General features: G+C 33.7%; 2 protein-coding genes across 2 annotated transcripts; both read left to right on the top strand.

Annotated features, from left to right (window-relative positions):
• Positions 1-582: 582 nt before the first annotated feature.
• Positions 583-13370, top strand: LOC113867811 (probable cyclic nucleotide-gated ion channel 20, chloroplastic). Its single transcript, XM_027503298.1, has 13 exons — positions 583-619; positions 3044-3544; positions 5186-5383; positions 5507-5605; positions 6943-7080; positions 8491-8739; positions 9709-9972; positions 10515-10660; positions 11081-11158; positions 11856-11985; positions 12309-12555; positions 12653-12815; positions 13123-13370. Exons 2-13 carry the CDS (start codon positions 3059-3061, stop codon positions 13235-13237), a joined length of 2313 nt encoding a protein of 770 aa, XP_027359099.1. The 5' UTR covers positions 583-619; positions 3044-3058; the 3' UTR covers positions 13238-13370.
• Positions 13371-14923: 1553 nt separating this feature from the next.
• On the top strand, positions 14924-18516 carry LOC113867289 (beta-amylase 1, chloroplastic). Its single transcript, XM_027502520.1, has 4 exons — positions 14924-15663; positions 16957-17167; positions 17287-17397; positions 17497-18516. Exons 1-4 carry the CDS (start codon positions 15062-15064, stop codon positions 18298-18300), a joined length of 1728 nt encoding a protein of 575 aa, XP_027358321.1. The 5' UTR covers positions 14924-15061; the 3' UTR covers positions 18301-18516.
• Positions 18517-19048: the final 532 nt, after the last annotated feature.

Here is a 19048-nt window from a genome sequence, read left to right as displayed (position 1 = left end):
GTTTAGTAGTGTTGAACAATAGAAGAGAGCATGGAAAGTGTAAAAAAAAGAGACAAAATTACCAGTTATATATAAACAATTATATTTTGTTAAAATTTAATTGGGGTATACAATTTATTCAAGAAAAAATATTTTCTTTTTATTCACTTTGTTTAACGTCTCTCTCATTAAAAAATAAAATAAAAATTATTCATGTTTTCACCATTTTCTTCCTGTCAAATTTTTCTCTTTCTATTTTTTTTTCCAAACTAAGCAAAGTATACACCAACGGCGTTAGTTTAAGTGGTATATACTTCATTTTCTTGTGTATAGTAAAAAAAATTCCATTAAGAGAGCTAGTCTCACCATAATACAAATGTTCCAGCCTTGACCAAAATTACTTTCTATAGAAGATACCTATGATTGAAACCAAAAATTAAATAAAGTATACAAGTACAAGCAAAGCATTCTGCTGAGGAGACAAGAAAAGGTTGCTTCCCATTCTCTACACACATAACATAACATGCCAATTTTGTGATGTTTCCCTACCCTTTTTCATGATATTTAGCACACACTTTGGAAATTTTGGAGTGAAAAGGAAAGAGTGGAAGAAATCTCTTAGGCCTTTGTAGAGAAAGAGGTAGTAAGGTTGGTATTCATTTCCTTTCTTCTTATTGCATTTGAATACTCCATTTCTATTCTAAGTTATACTACTTTTTCTTCCAATAATACCTTTTTCTATTTAGCTCTTCATTAAGCAACAGTCACACTTCATTTACATATTCATCTTCCTTTTTAGCCACTTTGTGTCTCTCTAGCTATTGTGCCTATTAGAAACTTTTAAGGTTCACTTTCTCTTACAACATCGCACTAAAATAATAATCATTTCATAAAACACTAATAAATATTTTACCAAGCATTGAGTCATACGTGCGCGCATAGCATTGAATTTGACAAAAATTTTATATTTTGAAAATGTTTTCCCCTGAAAATTCTTCACTTTCTGTACAATTTACATGAATGTTGGCTTGAACTTGAAGCCTTAATTTGAAACACTGTAATAACATGACTAATGAAATGTCGTATTCAATATTTAATGAAAATTACAAAATATTTAATATACATATTTTTAATCATTATACGAGATAGTTACTTTAAATTTGATGCGTGCACCAAAATTTTATTGAATAAAAAATTAAAAAATACAATGTTCAATTATTGAATAAAATCCCACGTAATCTAAACTAGATGAATAAAAAAAATTACATCTAAGTCTTTATTATTATAACTCTATAGGACTCATAACACAGGGAATAGTTCAAATTAAAAAATATATATACGAAACATATAAGAAATAAAGTGTACTTTTTGTGCTTATATGTCACGGTTATTTTCAACTTGGTTCTTGCATTTTGCAATAACATCTTATTACCAATTTCACAGTATTATTACCGGAATGAATTTAAAAATAATTATATGTAAAAGAACTGAATTAAAATCTCTGTCATAAGAATCCATTATTGAACACATAATTTTACGGTGAGAGATTTACTTTTAACAATGGAGAGGAGAGACTGTCAGAATTAAATATGAACAAATAGAAATGAAATCCTCATAAACATTAAAAAAAACTCAAGGCAATGTGGCACACATGTTTGTCCAAATCAAATCTAACAACATATGTTTCAAAATTGGAAACAAAGCCGCTAAATCTATCATAGTAGCACATTATCTAATCACTCAACTCTTTAGCTTTGTATTTGCCGTATCGTTCATAACAAAGTAGCAACCAACAAACGTGTTGCTTCCTCCGTCCTTGCATTACAACTCACAATTGACTTTGTTTTTCATATTTACATACAACTCTCTCTCTTTCACTTTTACACATACTCCTTTCCACTTATCCAATGAGTGCACTATAGTTGGTGGGGTTTCACTGGGAATTCTTCTTCAACCAGGTTTTACTCTTTCTGTGTTTATTATCTTTGTTGTTTTCCTTAATTATCACTGCTTGTTCAAACATATGGTTTTTCTAGCTCAATATTACTAGAGATAGAAGTAGACTAAGAGAGACTCAAGTGAAATCATTAAAATAAGTAACGGGCTTAAATATGTTTTTGGTCTTTTAAAATGCACCATATTTTGATTTGATCTCTACATAATTTTTTTGGTTTTAATATCTACATTTTTTTAAATTATTAGTTTTGATCTTGTCACTATTAAATGATAATGTGACTAATTTAGATGTTATAATGCATCAATTTTTGTGTCATGTGTTGCTTTTTGTAAAACTATATCCAAAATTAATAATTTTCGAAAATGTAAGGACTAAAATAAAGATAATAATTACTTTAGGAACTAAAATCAAAATGTGATATATTTTGAGGGGCTAAAAACATATTTAATTTTAAGTTGAATTAAAATGGTGTCTCCAAAGAATTGGTTTTTGGTAGAACACAATGGCTACATTAACGCTCGTGGCTTACTCCACCTAGTGGAGAAAAGGCTTTGATTAATGGCTGTTGCTGCTGCTGCTGCTGTATTAATGTTTGTTCGTATCCTTTTCATCGTAATGCCTCATCTAGCTGCTATAATATGGTATGTAGGTGTTAGCTTTGAACACCAGCAAGCACCAATGCATTGTTAAATCTCCTATAGAAACTAAAGGGTTTGTATGGTAAATGCATTTCAATGATTTCATTATTAGTTCAGGTCATTGGATTGGATATCTAATTGATTTATTCAAGTTTCAGTGGATTTAAGATTAGGAGATCTTTTAGTACAAGAGTTTAATTGTTGTGTTGTTAGAAATTTCCAATGTAGAGACAAATGTATCACCATCCTGACTCCACATGACTGTAAGGATCGTCCTTTGAATGCATTGTTCCAAATGGTATAATCTTTAACTTTTCATACTGCACTTGTTATTTAGTAATATTCATTGTTTTACAATTCACTTTCTCCCCTTTCAAGTTCAAGTTACATTGAATTGTTTTATTCTAAAATTGATATGGTACTGAAATACATGTAATGAATGTTTTGTTAATTTCATTGAAAACTGCAGAATCAACAAGGAAACATGAATAATTTTGAAAGAGACGGGAAAGAAACACATGCACAACCTGATGAACTCGTCGATTCTAGATTTCGAAAGGTTGTATCAAGGACAAAAAGTGCATCAATTTCTATTCCTATGGTCTCGATGGAGCCATATGAGAGAGAAACTAGTCTAGTGGGACATACTGGTCCACTTTGTAGTGTGAGAAAATCACCCTTAATGCAGATGAGTGGTCCACTATATGCTACCAGTGGAACTGGAAACCTTTTGCATCGGAGTATAGTTGTGACAGAAAACAAAATAGTGGAGAGCAAGACAGAAACATTATCTCCTCTTGATGGAACAAATGAAAATCATTGGAATAACAACAATGATAGAAAAAATGAACACTTACTGAGGTCTGGGCTACTTGGAATGTGTAATGATCCTTATTGTACTACTTGCCCTACTTACTTCAAGGGCTCTCTGCAAAGACTTCCAAAATCTTCCACTATGTTTGATCCCAAGGTGTCTTTCTTCCTAAATAGACTATTATTTCTTATTTATCTTTAAAAATCATTGACTTCCATATTTTGAAGTTCACTTTTAAGTATATGGTGCATAATAAAAAATGAATTATTCTTGAGACATGTTTTTGTTCTAACCATGGTTAGGCATTCACCAGGATGAAATTATTTTTTAGGGGAAGGGGGATATTTATTTAATTATAATTTACTTTTATGCTTCCTGAGTAGCTGATGATTTTTATATTCATGAATAGCTGTACTGTTATATTGATTTTATCATCACTCACTACAATTTTCATATTTATGCGTAACTATGATTTGATATACTCATGGGATTCTGCAATTCTTCATCATCATACTTAATCATGTTCATATATTTACTATTAAACATCAAGATGTTGAATGGCATTTCTATATAAAAGCACTCTGTTTCAACAGCTATTAATTTGTATTCATGAGAAAAGGTGGTGGATTTAGTATCTTAAAGCCCAATTCAGCTTAAGCATCTAAAGTTTAGTTGCTTTATAACTTTGATTTATCATGAAAAAGTGAGTAAGAACTATTCTAGAAAATTCAATAAAAAGTAAATAACGTATGTATAATCTAGAAGAAAAAAAAGGTGTCACTTTTTGAGACACTCATTTGGTGATGTTTTATCCATTGAATATGATCTCCTAGACATGTTAGCATTTCCAACAAGTCTATTTTTTTAATTTTTTTAAAGGTTAGAGTGGGAAACTAGATTCGTTTGCTGTAAGATTCCAGTTGAACACGTAGCTTTTGGAAATCTTCTGAAGTTTTAACAACGAAAATTTGATCTAAGATCTTTGAAATCATTAGTCATTGTTTAGAAGCTTGTTGACAACATGGAAAGAAGATAGTAAAAAGAAGAAGGGAAAATACAACGTAATTCACTAAAATAGGAACTGAACGTCCTCTATTACCACACTTAGGTTAAATTACTCATCTGTCCCCTACAGCTACACTATGAATTCAATTTAGTCCCTACAGTTTGTTAAAAGAAAACCTCTATATTTTTTTCAACGTATTAAAATAGGTCATTATTAGCTAAGTCTGTTCTCAATTCACAGTGAAAATACAAGACCAAATATGGACCATTGGTTGAAAATTACGTAGACTAGCTACATATTTAAAACTACAATGATTTCCTAAAGCAATTTTGAACTCTTGATTAAATTACATTAGTAGTGAGACTGTAAGAAAGAAATGAATTATTTAACATAATAGTATTAAGAACTGCAAATGACAACCCTTATACCCTTTTCTTTAGGTACATTACAAGAGACCACTGTCTTGACCTTCCAGAATTTCTTATTTTCTTCTCTTACTAAAATCATTGTATTCAAGCTGCATCTATGCATATTGTTCTCTTTACTATTAAAACTGCTGCTATGCTATTGTTATTATCTCAATCCACCTTAGGGGAAATGGATGTATTGTCAATAACACATTAATTTGTCTCCTTGTTTATGCAACACTTATATTCTAAAGGCCACTATTCCAAACTTTACTTTATCCTCATTCTTGATCTTCTTGTTACCTTTTCTATTTACTTTTGTAGACTGTGCTGTCAATTTCATATAATTAAGCATACTTTTATTCATGCTTTGAGTGTTTACAGTTCCACTTCCAGAATGCTTTTTATGGGGATGCCAAGGGTTTTGGGAGAAAATTTATATCTTTCTGCTCTTCATTTGTTCCTGGAGTTATGAACCCTCACACAAAAGTTGTACAACAATGGAACAAGTTTTTGGCCATATTTAGCTTGGTGGCAATCTTTGTGGATCCATTATTTTTGTTCTTAATCTATGTGCAGAAGGTATGATTCTTTTCTTTTTATTTAATTTCCAAAAACATGCAAGTTATAGATAATTAGATATCAACATTTTCCTCCTACTGCTTTGCAAATTTACTCTACACTATTCCCATTCATCGTATGCAGGATGATAAATGTATTGTTATCAACTGGAACATGACAAGAACACTAGTTCTATTAAGAAGTATAAATGATTTTGTATATTTCTTGAACATTCTTCTGCAGGTAATTTCTCAGTAACTACCTTTTCAGAAAGTCTCGCTCTCCCCTCCCCTTATGTTTAATATTTGCTAACCTATATAATCATAGAATGGTGCCATATTCTTAGCTTGAAAAATATAATTGAATTCTTTCTTTGACAACAAATTTTTATTATTCAGTTTCTCTGGCTTTAGAAGGTAAATATTCTGATAATTATATTTCAGAAGAATTTCCCGGCAACATAATTGCAGGTTTTAGGTTTGTTCTTGTGCCATAAATAATTGTTCACTTGATAATAATTAGATCATGCAAGCTCCTAAAGCATGCTAAATATTTTCTGTTAAACTTATATTGTCATTAAATAAAGAAACAGGTCAACAGACTATATTGATTTTATATGAATCTTTTAATGGCAACTGTTAAGTGTTAGGCTGTGCCATATGTCCCATCATAATTGTATCAAGATGTAACACAGTTTACAGTGGTCTTTCTTATTTTGCACCGTCTTCTCTTCTTGTATTATGAATAAACATGGTATTACAATTTTAAAAGATGTGGAGTCCAAGGAACAAGCAGAGATGATGGCCAAAAAGTATATCCATTATCCAACAAAACTTCATAAATATGAGCCTGTGATGCCATGGATATGGAAATATGTGTGGCTCCATCTTAATAACACTGATAAGAAGCCTCTTATCCAACTCTTCAAAGTAGCATTCATTGTCCTAAACCAACATGCAGTTCTTCTTGAAGTAACCAATGTAATTTGGAATTTAGTGTAAGTAATTTGGTTTAGGGTTCAATTATTGACTCTATCCTTTCAATTTATAAATGCCAACTCAGAGGAAGTTCAATCTTTTCAAATAAAATTTCACTATCCTGTTTAGTGAGTATATGATGAATCTTGATTCTTGTAAGTTTCTTATCTCATATAATCTAAAATCAAGCACTTCAATGAAACAATTATTCCATGTAATCTATTAGTTGTAGGATATTTTTCCTCCAATCTACAAACCTAAGATCTGTATTTTGAAAAATATTTGTTACTGTATTGTAAGCCATACAGTGTACCTTAAATAAACTAGACTGCAAGAAAAAAAAAAAAGATGAAATGATTCACCAACTCAGACAATAAATAGGATGACTGTTACCTTATTGATGGTAAATTGTAGCATCTTTATGTACTTATGGTAGGTTTTTCTTTCTTTTCATCTATTAGTTGCTGAGGTTAAAAGGAAAACAACAAAAATAGAAAATTTAATGTGTCCTGAATCTTGAATATGGTTGCAGAGTTTTTTAAGTCTAGTTTGCTGCTTTTTCATAAGTTAAAGCTTAATAACTTCCAAGTTACCTCTTTACAGTTTAGGTTGGCCTATGTTTCTCCAGAGTCAAGGGTGGTTGGTGCTGGAGATTTAGTTGACCATCCCAAGAAAATTGCTGTGCATTACCTGCAGGGTTACTTTCTTATCGATTTGTTTGTTGTATTTCCTCTTCCTCAGGTAAATTTCCTACCATTCCTCTTTCTTCAATTTAGAAATGCTTTTTCTTTTTTTTAAGACTAAGTTTTCTCTTTGTAACTCATATTTCAGCTAGTCATTTTTATATACTGCCAATCATCTGATATGACTTACTACAAGCTTTACAATTGAACATGAAAACCTATTCATATTTTTTCTCCATTTCTTGGAAATCATCAGATTGGGACCTGAATATATACATTATATATAGAAAGCATATCAAGTGAGAGGAACTCATTTTAACCATACAATCAAAATGGATGGTCAAGTTTACATTTAACTGAAATAATCTTGATCGTCCATGTATAATTACATGGCCAAGATTAGCTCCTTCCACTTCTCAAACGTTCACTAGATATGCTTGTGTGTGTGTGTGTGTGTGTGTGTCATCTTTGATACAAATGGAAAAATGAAAATCAATGATGTGTCCACTTTACTAAGGTTATCATTTAAAAGGTTCTTTTCTTATTTTCAAAAACAGACTGATTAGTGTTTCCTACGAAATTGAGGATTCTTTTTCTTGTTTATTTTGAGATATCAGTGATTTAGTTGTGATATACTTGTGTTAAATAAATAAGTATATGGGAAAAGATGTCACTGGGTCCTTTTATAATAGGATATACTCTAATTTCTGTTGTTAAGAGCCTATAATTTCAAGAGCTTAAGTTGTAACATCAATAAATATCTTTTAGGAAAATGATGAAAAATACAAAAACAATGTTTATGAATGTTGCACCAGGGGCCATTATGCCTGGTGCTAAAACGTGGGTATTTTGTATCCATTTAGCAAAGACGGGTTGTAATTGTATATCAAAAGAATGAAATTTCTCTTTCCTAATTCTTTTGAACTTGAAAAATTAACTTTTTTCTCTGCAGTCCTATATGTAACCCATTTTTTATTGGTTAATAATGTTAACTATAGCATTGCTTTAATTTTTATCTCACAAATTCCTGCATGCAAAAGTAGCTAAGAGCATAGGAGTGTTTGAGAATTAATCTCTTGACAATTTATCATGGAGTCTCATACTTTGTCAAGAACCAATTATCCTTAAAGTTAAGCTGCTAGTCACAGGCTATAAATTACTTTTATCTCATTAACTTCCATGCTGTGGAAGAACAATGCTGAATATCTCTGAAGATTATTGTCGTCTTCTTTCTATCTTTATCTTCATGAATTGCTCCTTCTTCTGTTTCATCATATTCAAGTTTAAAGTCAACCTGAATGACTAAACCTTTTGGTATGTCTTTCGGAGTAACAAATTATCTATGGACATGATCACCTTCTTGAGAAAAGAAAATATTTTTATTCAGTTAAAAAATTAGAATTGACTATGGATTTATTACATACTCATCAAACTCCTTGCCTTTACATATGTAGTGAAATATGTGCAGATAATGATATTGTTGGTCCTACCAAGACACTTGGGGTTATCAGGAGCAAACTATGCTAAGAATCTTCTGCGTGCAGCAATCCTTGTGCAGTATATTCCCAGATTATTCAGGTTTCTGCCTCTGCTAATTGGACAGTCTCCAACAGGATTTATATTTGAGTCAGCCTGGGCAAATTTCATCATAAATCTTCTCATTTTTATGCTTGCTAGCCATGTTGTTGGCTCTTGCTGGTACCTATTTGGTCTACAGGTGAGTCAAAATAACATTTGAAGCTTGTTTTTAAAAAAATGATAAGGGAATGTAACAGGTTTTTGTTTTCTAAAATTAAAATGCAACATAATTTGTTTTGGCATCAACTTTTTATTTGATTGTTCTGAGAACTTCTTGTCCATGATTACAGTAGAAAATGGAAGACATATAGCTTCCTCAAGCTTTCAGTACAAAATTCATCAAACAAGTTTCTTGATATTTTTATTCTATGAAACAATTTTCAATAAAGAATAAAAAACCAAACAAGAATAATTTCTCCCTCACTAAATTTCATTATTTGTTTTAATATATCTCTTTCTATGAAGGACAAGACAAGATACCCTTCAAAGAATAAAAAAGCAGTAGAAATATTACTGTATTCACATCAATGAATATGATTTTGATGTAGTACTACATAGTATAGGCAAAATGAAGTGTTACTCTTTCATCAGTATGCTAGCAGTATGTGATCAGCTCTGATGCACGGGTACGTGAGAAAGGTCGATGTATGCTTGTTGTTTTCGTGTTGGGTATGGATATGCATACAATACACTTGCATGAATATCCTAGGCATATCCCCTGCTATTTAATTATAGTGATTTTTATAGATTTTATTGGATAATTTCCTTCTCTCTTTTTTTTGTAAAATTATTATTTAAGTAAGAATTGATCAAAGTTATCATAAAATATTCAATATTCATACATGAATATAAGTATATTTTAGTTAATATATTTTAAAAATTTGTCATATTTGTGTATCGTACTGTATCCTACCCAATACCTGTACCCGTGCAACATAGCAGCTGAGAAATACAGTCCTTCTAACTAATTTATTAGTTTTGATATTAAATTCAAGTATCACAGTCTTGGATTCTTTAAAGATGAGTGATATGTATAGAATCAGGAATTTGATTCAGTAAAGGTTAATATTAACATACTTTCTCCTTTTCTACTTGTTCCTTCTTCTAGAGGGTTAATCAATGTTTGAGAGATGCCTGCCGTAATTCTCCTATTGCTAGATGCATGACACTCATTGATTGTGGACATGGTCACACCGGAAACAATGAGTCTGACAAAGCATTAGCTCTGTGGAGCAAGAATGCTGATGCCATTGCTTGTTTGAATCCCTCCCCAGGTGGTTTTCATTATGGGATCTATGCCAATGCTGTACCACTTACTACAGAAACTAATGTGGTTAACAAATATGTTTATTCTCTATTTTGGGGGTTCCAGGTATGCATTTCATTCTTTTCTTTATTTGTTCTTTCAGCAGTAATTATGTACATTTGGTACTGTATAAGTGAGGAGCTATGGATATATTGACATGGGCTTAACTCTGTGTGTATGTGTGTGAGTGTATGTACATGGCATATCTAGGGAGACTCAAACAACCATTCTTTTCTCATGTTTTTCCCAAATATCCCATGCATATATCCATGCAGGCATGGAAAAGCCAACCTTCTCATCATGTTCAAGTTACCATCATGCAAACCCTTTTCTTAGCTACTGTTGACTACAGATACGGTTAGAGTAGAACTTATAAAGGCTAAAGAAATTTTTACCTAATGAACTAGCTTTTGGGATTGAGTTAAACATCAGCGCAAGTTTAAGATGATATCAAAGTCAATTCTAGGTCTGATAATGAGTCAACCTTGACAGAAAAGAAAAAGGGTGTGTTGAAGTCTCACATCGGGTTGAGTTAAGCCCAAGCTGAAATTCAAGAGTTATTTTGATATCTTATCAATTAGTATCATATCTTGTGATCTATGACGCAGCAAATCAGTACTCTGGCTGGTAATCTAACCCCAAGCTATTTTGGGTGGGAAGTCCTTTTCACCATGGCCATCATAGGATTGGGACTCTTGCTTTTTGCGCTTCTCATTGGAAACATACAGAACTTTCTTCAAGGTCTTGGACGGAGGTAGAACTTACTGCTCTCACAATGTATCTCTTAGTCATCTGTTTCCCTTTAGATCAACTTCTTTTTAGAGCACCTTTTGAGGTGAAAATCTAACATTGGTGCAAACAAATAGATGATAGGCATCCTATGAGTGTAATTGTGTCAAACTATAAACTATAATTCCATAATATCATCTTGTCTCTTCAGTTTGACTATACCTGCTATGTGATTCGTATTTAAATCGGACTAGGACGAAGTCCTCCTTATGATGTTGATTCTGTGCAGAGAATTTTTTTTTTTTTTTTTCTGTTCTTGTTAGTCAGCTAACTTTCTACAACTACAAATTTTAATTTCTTCTTGAACTTCGATAGCAAATTTCTTATTTGTGTAGGCCTTACGATTATAATGCACTTGATATATTTTCTTCCATCTTGCTTACAGGAGGTTAGAAATGCAACTTAGAGGCCGTGATGTTGAGCAATGGATGAGCCATCGTCGCTTACCAGAAGATCTAAGGAAGTACGAAATGTTCAAATTTTTTTTAACAAATCACATTGATCTATCTACCTGTGAAAACTGAAAAATGCTTCTGTTAAATTTATTGAAGTCATTGCTTGTTAACCCCTTCTTGATAATGTACATGAACAATTTACTGTTTCAAGGAGATAGTTTCTGTTTTATGCAGAACCTCAGTTACATTAGCAACTTCTGGAGACTTGTTTTAGTTTGTAAATAGTGATAAAGGAGAATTTGGAACCGCTTCTTGCATTTATTTGTATCTGTCTGCAAATGTAGTCAAGTTTCTGAGGTGTGTTTATTATTATTAACTTAATTAGTACCGACATTCCAGAGACAAATGAAATAACTGTTGAGAACATCTCACCGGCATAATGACACCCTGTGTCAATTTTAGTTGTTAATAATAATACTGATTAACATCTTCTAAATTTGTATAACATTATTTGTGTACATTAAATTACAATTGTGAGCTATTCCAAATAATTAAGCTGTCACCTAAAGACACACAAATAGTTTTATCATGGATCCTAATGGTAACATTCCTGGTCATAAAATATTTCTGAGCATAGTAATTTTAGTTTCCTTTTAGATATCAGTTAAAAGTTCACCATGACATATATCACGAAAACCATGCATCTTATTCATGTACCTACTTACCTCAATTAATGTACAAGTGATAGATATGTCCATCTCGCAGGAAAGTGAGACAGGCTGAACGTTATAATTGGGCTGCAACAAGGGGAGTGAATGAAGAAATGCTTCTTGAGAATTTGCCTGAAGATCTTCAGAGAGACATAAGACGTCATCTATTTAAATTTGTTGAGAAAGTATTCACTAGAATAGTTGTTACATAATTACTTATTATAAATACACAATTTAACATGATTACTATTAGTATAATTGTAGTTCACATATCGGATGAACTTCAAAGTATCAGTCATAATGCTTCATTTAAAATTCTGTATTCCTTAGGTCTTTATCTCTTATCAGTATAACCTGCTAAAAAGGAATTGAAGTTAAATTTGAAGGCAAAGATTTATGCATCTTCATGGTCAAACAAATACAATGATACATCAAAAGCCAAATGATTATTTACTTTTCCACTTTGTATCAATTTGTATGCATATCAAAGGATTTAAAATGCTGGCAGGTCCGAATTTTCAACCTGATGGATGAGCCCATCTTAGATGCCATATGTGAGAGACTAAGACAAAAGACATACATCAAAGGAAGTATAATTTTGAGCCAGGGTGGTCTAGTAGAGAAGATGATCTTTATTGTGCGTGGAAAATTGGAGAGTATTGGAGAAGATGGAATTGGAGTACCCTTATCGGAAGGGGATGCTTGTGGTGAAGAACTTCTAACATGGTATCTTGAACATTCTTCTGTAAGCAAAGGTATAACAATACCTAGTGCAATGGTAACTTGCTTGTTAACTAAGCATCACTAGGAAATGAGAAGCAGCATAGTTCATTAAGATTGTTTTTCTTGCAGATGGTAAAAATGTAAGGTTACCGGGACACAGGTTACTTAGCAACAGGACAGTAAAGTGCTTAACAAATGTAGAGACTTTTTCACTCAAAGCTGCAGACCTTGAAGAAGTCACAACACTATTCATGAGATTCTTGCGGAATCTTCGAGTTCAAGGATCCCTAAGGTAATATTGACCATCTTTTGACTTACTAGAATGAAAATCAACCATCTCTTTCTTGAAGGGTGCTGCCCTTATATTTATGACTTGTCTATGGTACTAATATTCCATATGGCTCATTTTCATCAAGGGAAACCATCCTTAACTATCATAGTTCATGCAATGAAAATGAATGTTGATATCTGATAGGACACCATTGATCCAAATTCCTCTTTCACATCTCCGCAAGTTTGTGGTTCACTCACTAGTAGAAACCCAATTTGTTTCCAAATCTATGGCTCTGACATAATCATTTGATCATTTTATGTGTTAGGTATGAATCACCTTACTGGAGATCCCTGGCCGCAACTCGAATTCAGGTTGCCTGGAGATACAACAAGAAACGTCAAAGTCGTGTGCTGATACATCACAGTCAGATGAAAAATTGAAATTGTTGCTTGTTTAGTCACTTTACTTCCTTGTTTCCATTTACAAATATTCCTTTAAAAATTTAATAATAACTAGCAACTGATTATGTTGCTTTGCTTATAATGAAAGAGTCTTTCCCTTCATTTCATCTTTACATGAAGTAATGATTTAAAAGGAATGAAAATAACTCTCTTCTTTAGAAAGGAAAATTAACTTGGTAATTACGTTACCATTAACTTGTGATGTGCTAATAACTGGCACGTCCTTGCTAGCCGCAAATGTTAATGGCTGTTAATGTTACTGTCTCTCTCCATCACTATTAACAATGAAAGCATTTTTCATTCTGTTTTTCTCAATTTTTGTCTTGATTTGGTATTAGTATCAAAAGATATTTGAACTCTTCCATGTCATTCGTTCATCTTCTTTCCTACATCTTAATTCAGTTACCTGCATCACCATAGCAAATTTTACTTCCCTTGAACATCCTCACAGTTTATTACTTCGTAATTATGTAAAACGATCTTTCTAACAAGTATTGTTGCATAGGATAAAAAATTATATATGATAATTTTTTATTAAAATTTATAGTAATAAATTTAACCCAGTGCGTTGATATTATTAAATACTGTAATTTTCAATAATTTAATATACAACTCCTTATCCTGAACAAGGTTACACATTAGAATAATTATATATAAAAAATTATTAGACATATAAAAGTGAGTGTAACTAACATTAATACAAGTCAATCTCCTTTTTATTTGTAATTGAAAATGAGCTTAAAAATATAAATTTTTGCAAAATAATGAAGATTACTCCACAACAAGTATCTTGATTGATTATTGTCATTTCCGCTTTTGAGTCACAAGATAATTTCTGGTGAAAAAAATGAATAAAGCGATAAAGTTCAATGTTCTAAGGCTTCGATAAAACTGGGACTAATGTTTCTTTGCCTTTGAGTTATTTGGAATCGAACTAATGTCAAAGGATGTGTGCAAGACTTGACTTCAGGCCCAAAGGAAGCAAGAAAAGATTTATGTCTACGCCATTGATACACCTTTTTCATGCTGATATGGACGTCAAGAAGGAAAACTCGTAATTCGACTATCAAATTAAATAAATCAAGCAAGGGGTAATTAGTGCTTTAATTAACCTAATTTATTTAAAACCAAATTAATTTTTTTTAATTATCAAATTCGTGTGTGTATGAATTTTGTGAACTGGAGAAAATGAATTCATGTGAGGGGAAGGTGACTCGGAAAGTGAAATGGATCTCTAGATATGTTCAGTGGTTAAAGGGACGACACGTGCAACGTGTGAATCTTTCACAGGATCCTTCCTTTCCTTTTAGTCTCTTTTTCCCTTCGCTTATACGCTGTGTTGTGTGTTTACTTTCTTACAACCGAAAATGCGGTCACGACACGTGAGAAGTCACTTTCCAGCACGTGTCGCCCTTCCATCGACCAAGGGTTCTTTCGGTACCGCACTTTCTGGGACCTTCACGCGGAATCCCCATCCAACCGTCCATTTCTCACACCATTCACAAATCGTAGCCGTCGCCTTCTCAAACGTTCCCAAATGCGCCACGGAACCACGTGACACGTGGCGAGAAATTAACGGTCAAACTCAAAATATTGTTATTTTAATCTTATCCTCAACCTCGCTCCTTTCCCTCTATAAATCTCGCTCTCTTCGATTTATCAATCACTCTAATCACTAAAACCGAACCAAACCGCAGAGATAAAAGTCTAAAAATTGAACATTTATATTTGATTTAATTTTGATCTTCTTTCTTTCTCGCGCTTTCTCGCATTTTCCAGGAAAATTGTAGCGAAAACTAGATAATGGCGTTGAGCATGACTCACCAGATTGGAAGCATCGCCGGCACGCCGATTCCGACGGATTCAAAGACGGCAGAGTCGACCGCGTCGGTGAGCCCGCCGGCGGTGTGGAAGTCGCCGACGGCGACTCTGCGATGCAAGGTGAGGAAGTCCGACGGCGGTGACGGACTGTCGCCGCCGCTGAGTCCGTGTAGGTCGCCGGTGCTAGGAGGAATCCGGCCAGATCTGTCGGTAGCGTGTCAGGCGTTCGCGACGGAGGCGGTGACGGAGGAGGAGAAGGAGCACAGTGTGGGAGGGAAGGGGAAAGTAGAGGGGAAGGGGAAGGGAGTGCCTGTGTATGTGATGATGCCGTTGGATAGCGTGACGATGGGGAACACGGTGAACAGGAGAAAAGCGATGAATGCTGCTATGGCGGCGCTGAAGAGCGCGGGAGTGGAAGGGGTGATGATGGATGTGTGGTGGGGATTGGTGGAGAGGGAATCGCCTGGTGAATACAATTGGGGCGGTTACACGGAACTGATGGAAATGGCGAAGAAGCATGGGCTTAAGGTTCAGGCCGTTATGTCCTTTCATCAATGTGGCGGTAACGTCGGTGACTCTTGCACGTTAGTCTCTCTCTCTCTCTCACTCTCTTTCTCTCACTTGTTTTATTTTATTTTACTTTTCATTGACATTATTTTTAAGTAATATAAGTAAAATATTTTATTAATAATGAAATTGGTCAGACAATGCGTTTGGATGCTTTTCTGTAACTTATTTTTAATTATTTTTTATATTCATTCCCACCGTCTAAAATTTCTTTTTTATTATTTTTATTAAAATTTTGGATTATATCTCTTGTGGGATTTTTGAAAACTGGGTAGGATCTTCAGGACAGGGTATTGATATTTGGAGTAAGAAAAATAGAGGCGTGCTTAACACGCTGCAACAAGTTTCATAAAAAATAAAATAAAAGCGTAAAAGGTAATGGTTTTTGTGATGGGGATATGAAGCCATGCGAATGCGATGTAATTTTTGATCTGTATCATTTTGCTTCTAAATGGAGTATAAGCTTTTCTGTGGAATTAACTAGGAATTTGGAATATTTGGATCTTTAGAATTATTAACTTTTTCCTTTTACTGAAATTTTAATGTATTACTTTTTATGATTGAAAATTATGATGTAAAAAGTTGGCACTCCCTTAAAATTAGTGCTAACCTTAATTATAATTTAAGGTTTTATCCATGATTATTATATTTTTTGGAATAATACAATTTTAAAACACTTATAATTCCGATTTGTTGCTCATTCTACATGACTAATTATTGCTTGAAAATTTATTATTATTTATTTATAATTTTAAAGATGCGTGGGGAGCACGGTGCCAGCGAGTCTGGCCTCTAGTGAAAAGTAAATACACGAGAAAAGAGTGTGATTTCGTGATGGTAAGTGAGACCAAATGAGGTTGGTCTTGTACTCTTTCGAATCGGTTTAGCAACAAAAAATTGACTACGGATCTACGTCTAATTTCGTGTGGACCCAACCCATGATCGTAACTTGTTTTTCAGTTTTTAAAAAAAAAAAATCTTAAATTCTCCCAATAAATGAGAAAAAAAAGTATTATTTCGGACAGATAATTCTAACATGAAATTATCCACAATATTTTTTATTTGTTGACTAGTTGGAATTCGAATTATCCCAAATAATTGATCGTACGACGCTTTCATATCTGTCCATTCTCAAATGGAAATGGTGTCAGTTGCTAAGTTTCTTTCTTTTCTTTTCTTTTTTCTAGATTTTTAGTCACATTTTTCATTTGCGATTTATTATTCTTATTACTGCTACAAGTAGTGCTGTGTAGAAATAGAAATTCGTGTTGTTTTCCTGATGGGCGAGTCGATTGTTGACTTGTGTGCAGTATCCCCTTGCCCAAATGGGTTGTGGAAGAGATTGACAAAGATCCCGATCTAGCATACACTGATCAATGGGGAAGAAGAAACTATGAATATATTTCACTTGGATGTGATAATTTGCCAGCACTCAAGGGCCGGACACCAGTCCAATGCTATGCTGATTTCATGCGTGCTTTCAGAGACAATTTCAAGCACCTCCTTGGTGACACTATTGTGGTAAATATCTGTCCCCCTTTGTTTATAATTCTCTCTTAGTGCTCTCAAAAAATGCTATGATTTATTGTACTATGTAAGTATAAGTTTTCACCTGAACTTCTAATATTGGCACAATCCAGGAAATTCAAGTTGGGATGGGACCAGCCGGTGAGCTGCGTTACCCTTCATACCCGGAACAAAATGGGACATGGAAATTCCCAGGAATTGGTGCTTTCCAATGCTATGACAAGGTATATATTTATCTTTTTTTTATTCCGTTTTGTACTTAATAGTGTTTTTGTGTTACTTTGCTTTGTATTTCTAATACTCTTAGTTATGGTATTGTGCAGTATATGTTAAGTAGCTTAAAAGCTGCTGCTGAAGCTCAGGGTAAGCTAGAATGGGGAAGCACAGGCCCTACTGATGCTGGCCACTATAACAACTGGCCAGAAGACACTCAATTTTTCCGCAAAGAAGGTGGAGGCTGGGATGGTCCATATGGTGAGTTTTTCCTCACCTGGTATTCTCAGATGCTCCTGGACCATGGTGAGAGGATTCTCACATCAGCTAAGTCAATCTTTGATAACACTGGAGTTAAGATCTCAGTAAAAGTTGCTGGCATTCACTGGCACTATGGTTCAAGGTCTCACGCTCCAGAACTCACAGCAGGATATTACAACACCCGATTCCGCGATGGTTACCTCCCCATTGCACAAATGTTAGCACGCCATGGTGCCATTTTCAATTTCACATGTATTGAGATGCGTGATCATGAACAGCCACAAGATGCTCTCTGTGCACCTGAGAAGCTCGTGAAGCAAGTGGCTTTAGCAACTCAGAAAGCACAGGTCCCACTTGCCGGCGAAAATGCGTTGCCACGGTATGATGAATATGCACATGAACAGATCATCAAGGCATCACAATTGAATGTTGATGGTAACTCAGATGACCTAGAGATGTGTGCATTCACATACCTGAGGATGAACCCACATTTGTTCCAACCTGATAACTGGAGAAAGTTTGTAGCATTTGTGAAGAAGATGAAAGAAGGGAAAAGTGCCAACAAGTGTTGGGAGCAGGTGGAGAGGGAAGCAGAGCATTTTGTGCATGTTACTCAGCCTCTTGTGCAAGAGGCTGCTGTACTGATGCACTAGAATTGTTGGTTATCATCACGTTACGTTAATAGGGCTTAGGAGACAGTCACAAGTAGGCTGTGAAAGTTTTAGTAGACCAGCACAGCTCAGATTCGTGGCTTTGAAGATGTATAATTTTGTATTATATTTCATGCACTTAAAACTTCTATTTGTTACCATTCATGGTCTGTACCTAATCAGAAAATTATATGAAAGTTGCTCCACTCTTTTCCTGCACCATTAAACTGAATTGATAAAAAGAAATGTCACTCCGTAATCTACTACATGGCTTAACAGCAATCGATGCTAATTTCTTCTTTGGAAAGAGTAAAATTGAATTTAAAATTAAACGCAATTTCACTGGTCTTGAATTCTTCTTCTGTTACCTCTGGAGCAATGATATTGCAAACCAATTATCTGCTGCCATTTCCAAATTATCCTTTTCATTAAATTTTATCTTTCACGTGTTCAAGTCTTTTTAAGAACGAAAATGGACTTCTAATACCCTCGTTAATGGAATTTGTAGCTCGAATAGAGACCATATGTAAAACAAGTTATCCATCAATCTTAGTCACACCATGCGAACGATAATTAATGGATGATACCATGCTGCCTAATAAATCCAAGAATGATATTCCAATATTTTTTTCATATAAAAAAGACTTTTTTTATCCTAAGATCACTGAGCTCAAAAAATTTTAAAAAAAACTCATTTTTATTAATAATTCGTAACCGTTACTGGTTCAAGAATATTATTTTAGAACACAAT

Source organism: Abrus precatorius, unplaced genomic scaffold, assembly GCF_003935025.1.
Source record: "Abrus precatorius isolate BTA unplaced genomic scaffold, Abrus_2018 Scaffold5, whole genome shotgun sequence".
Taxonomy (NCBI): domain Eukaryota; kingdom Viridiplantae; phylum Streptophyta; class Magnoliopsida; order Fabales; family Fabaceae; genus Abrus; species Abrus precatorius.
The sequence above is the reverse complement of the archived record's forward strand: the minus strand, read 5'-3'. Positions and strand labels throughout refer to the sequence as shown.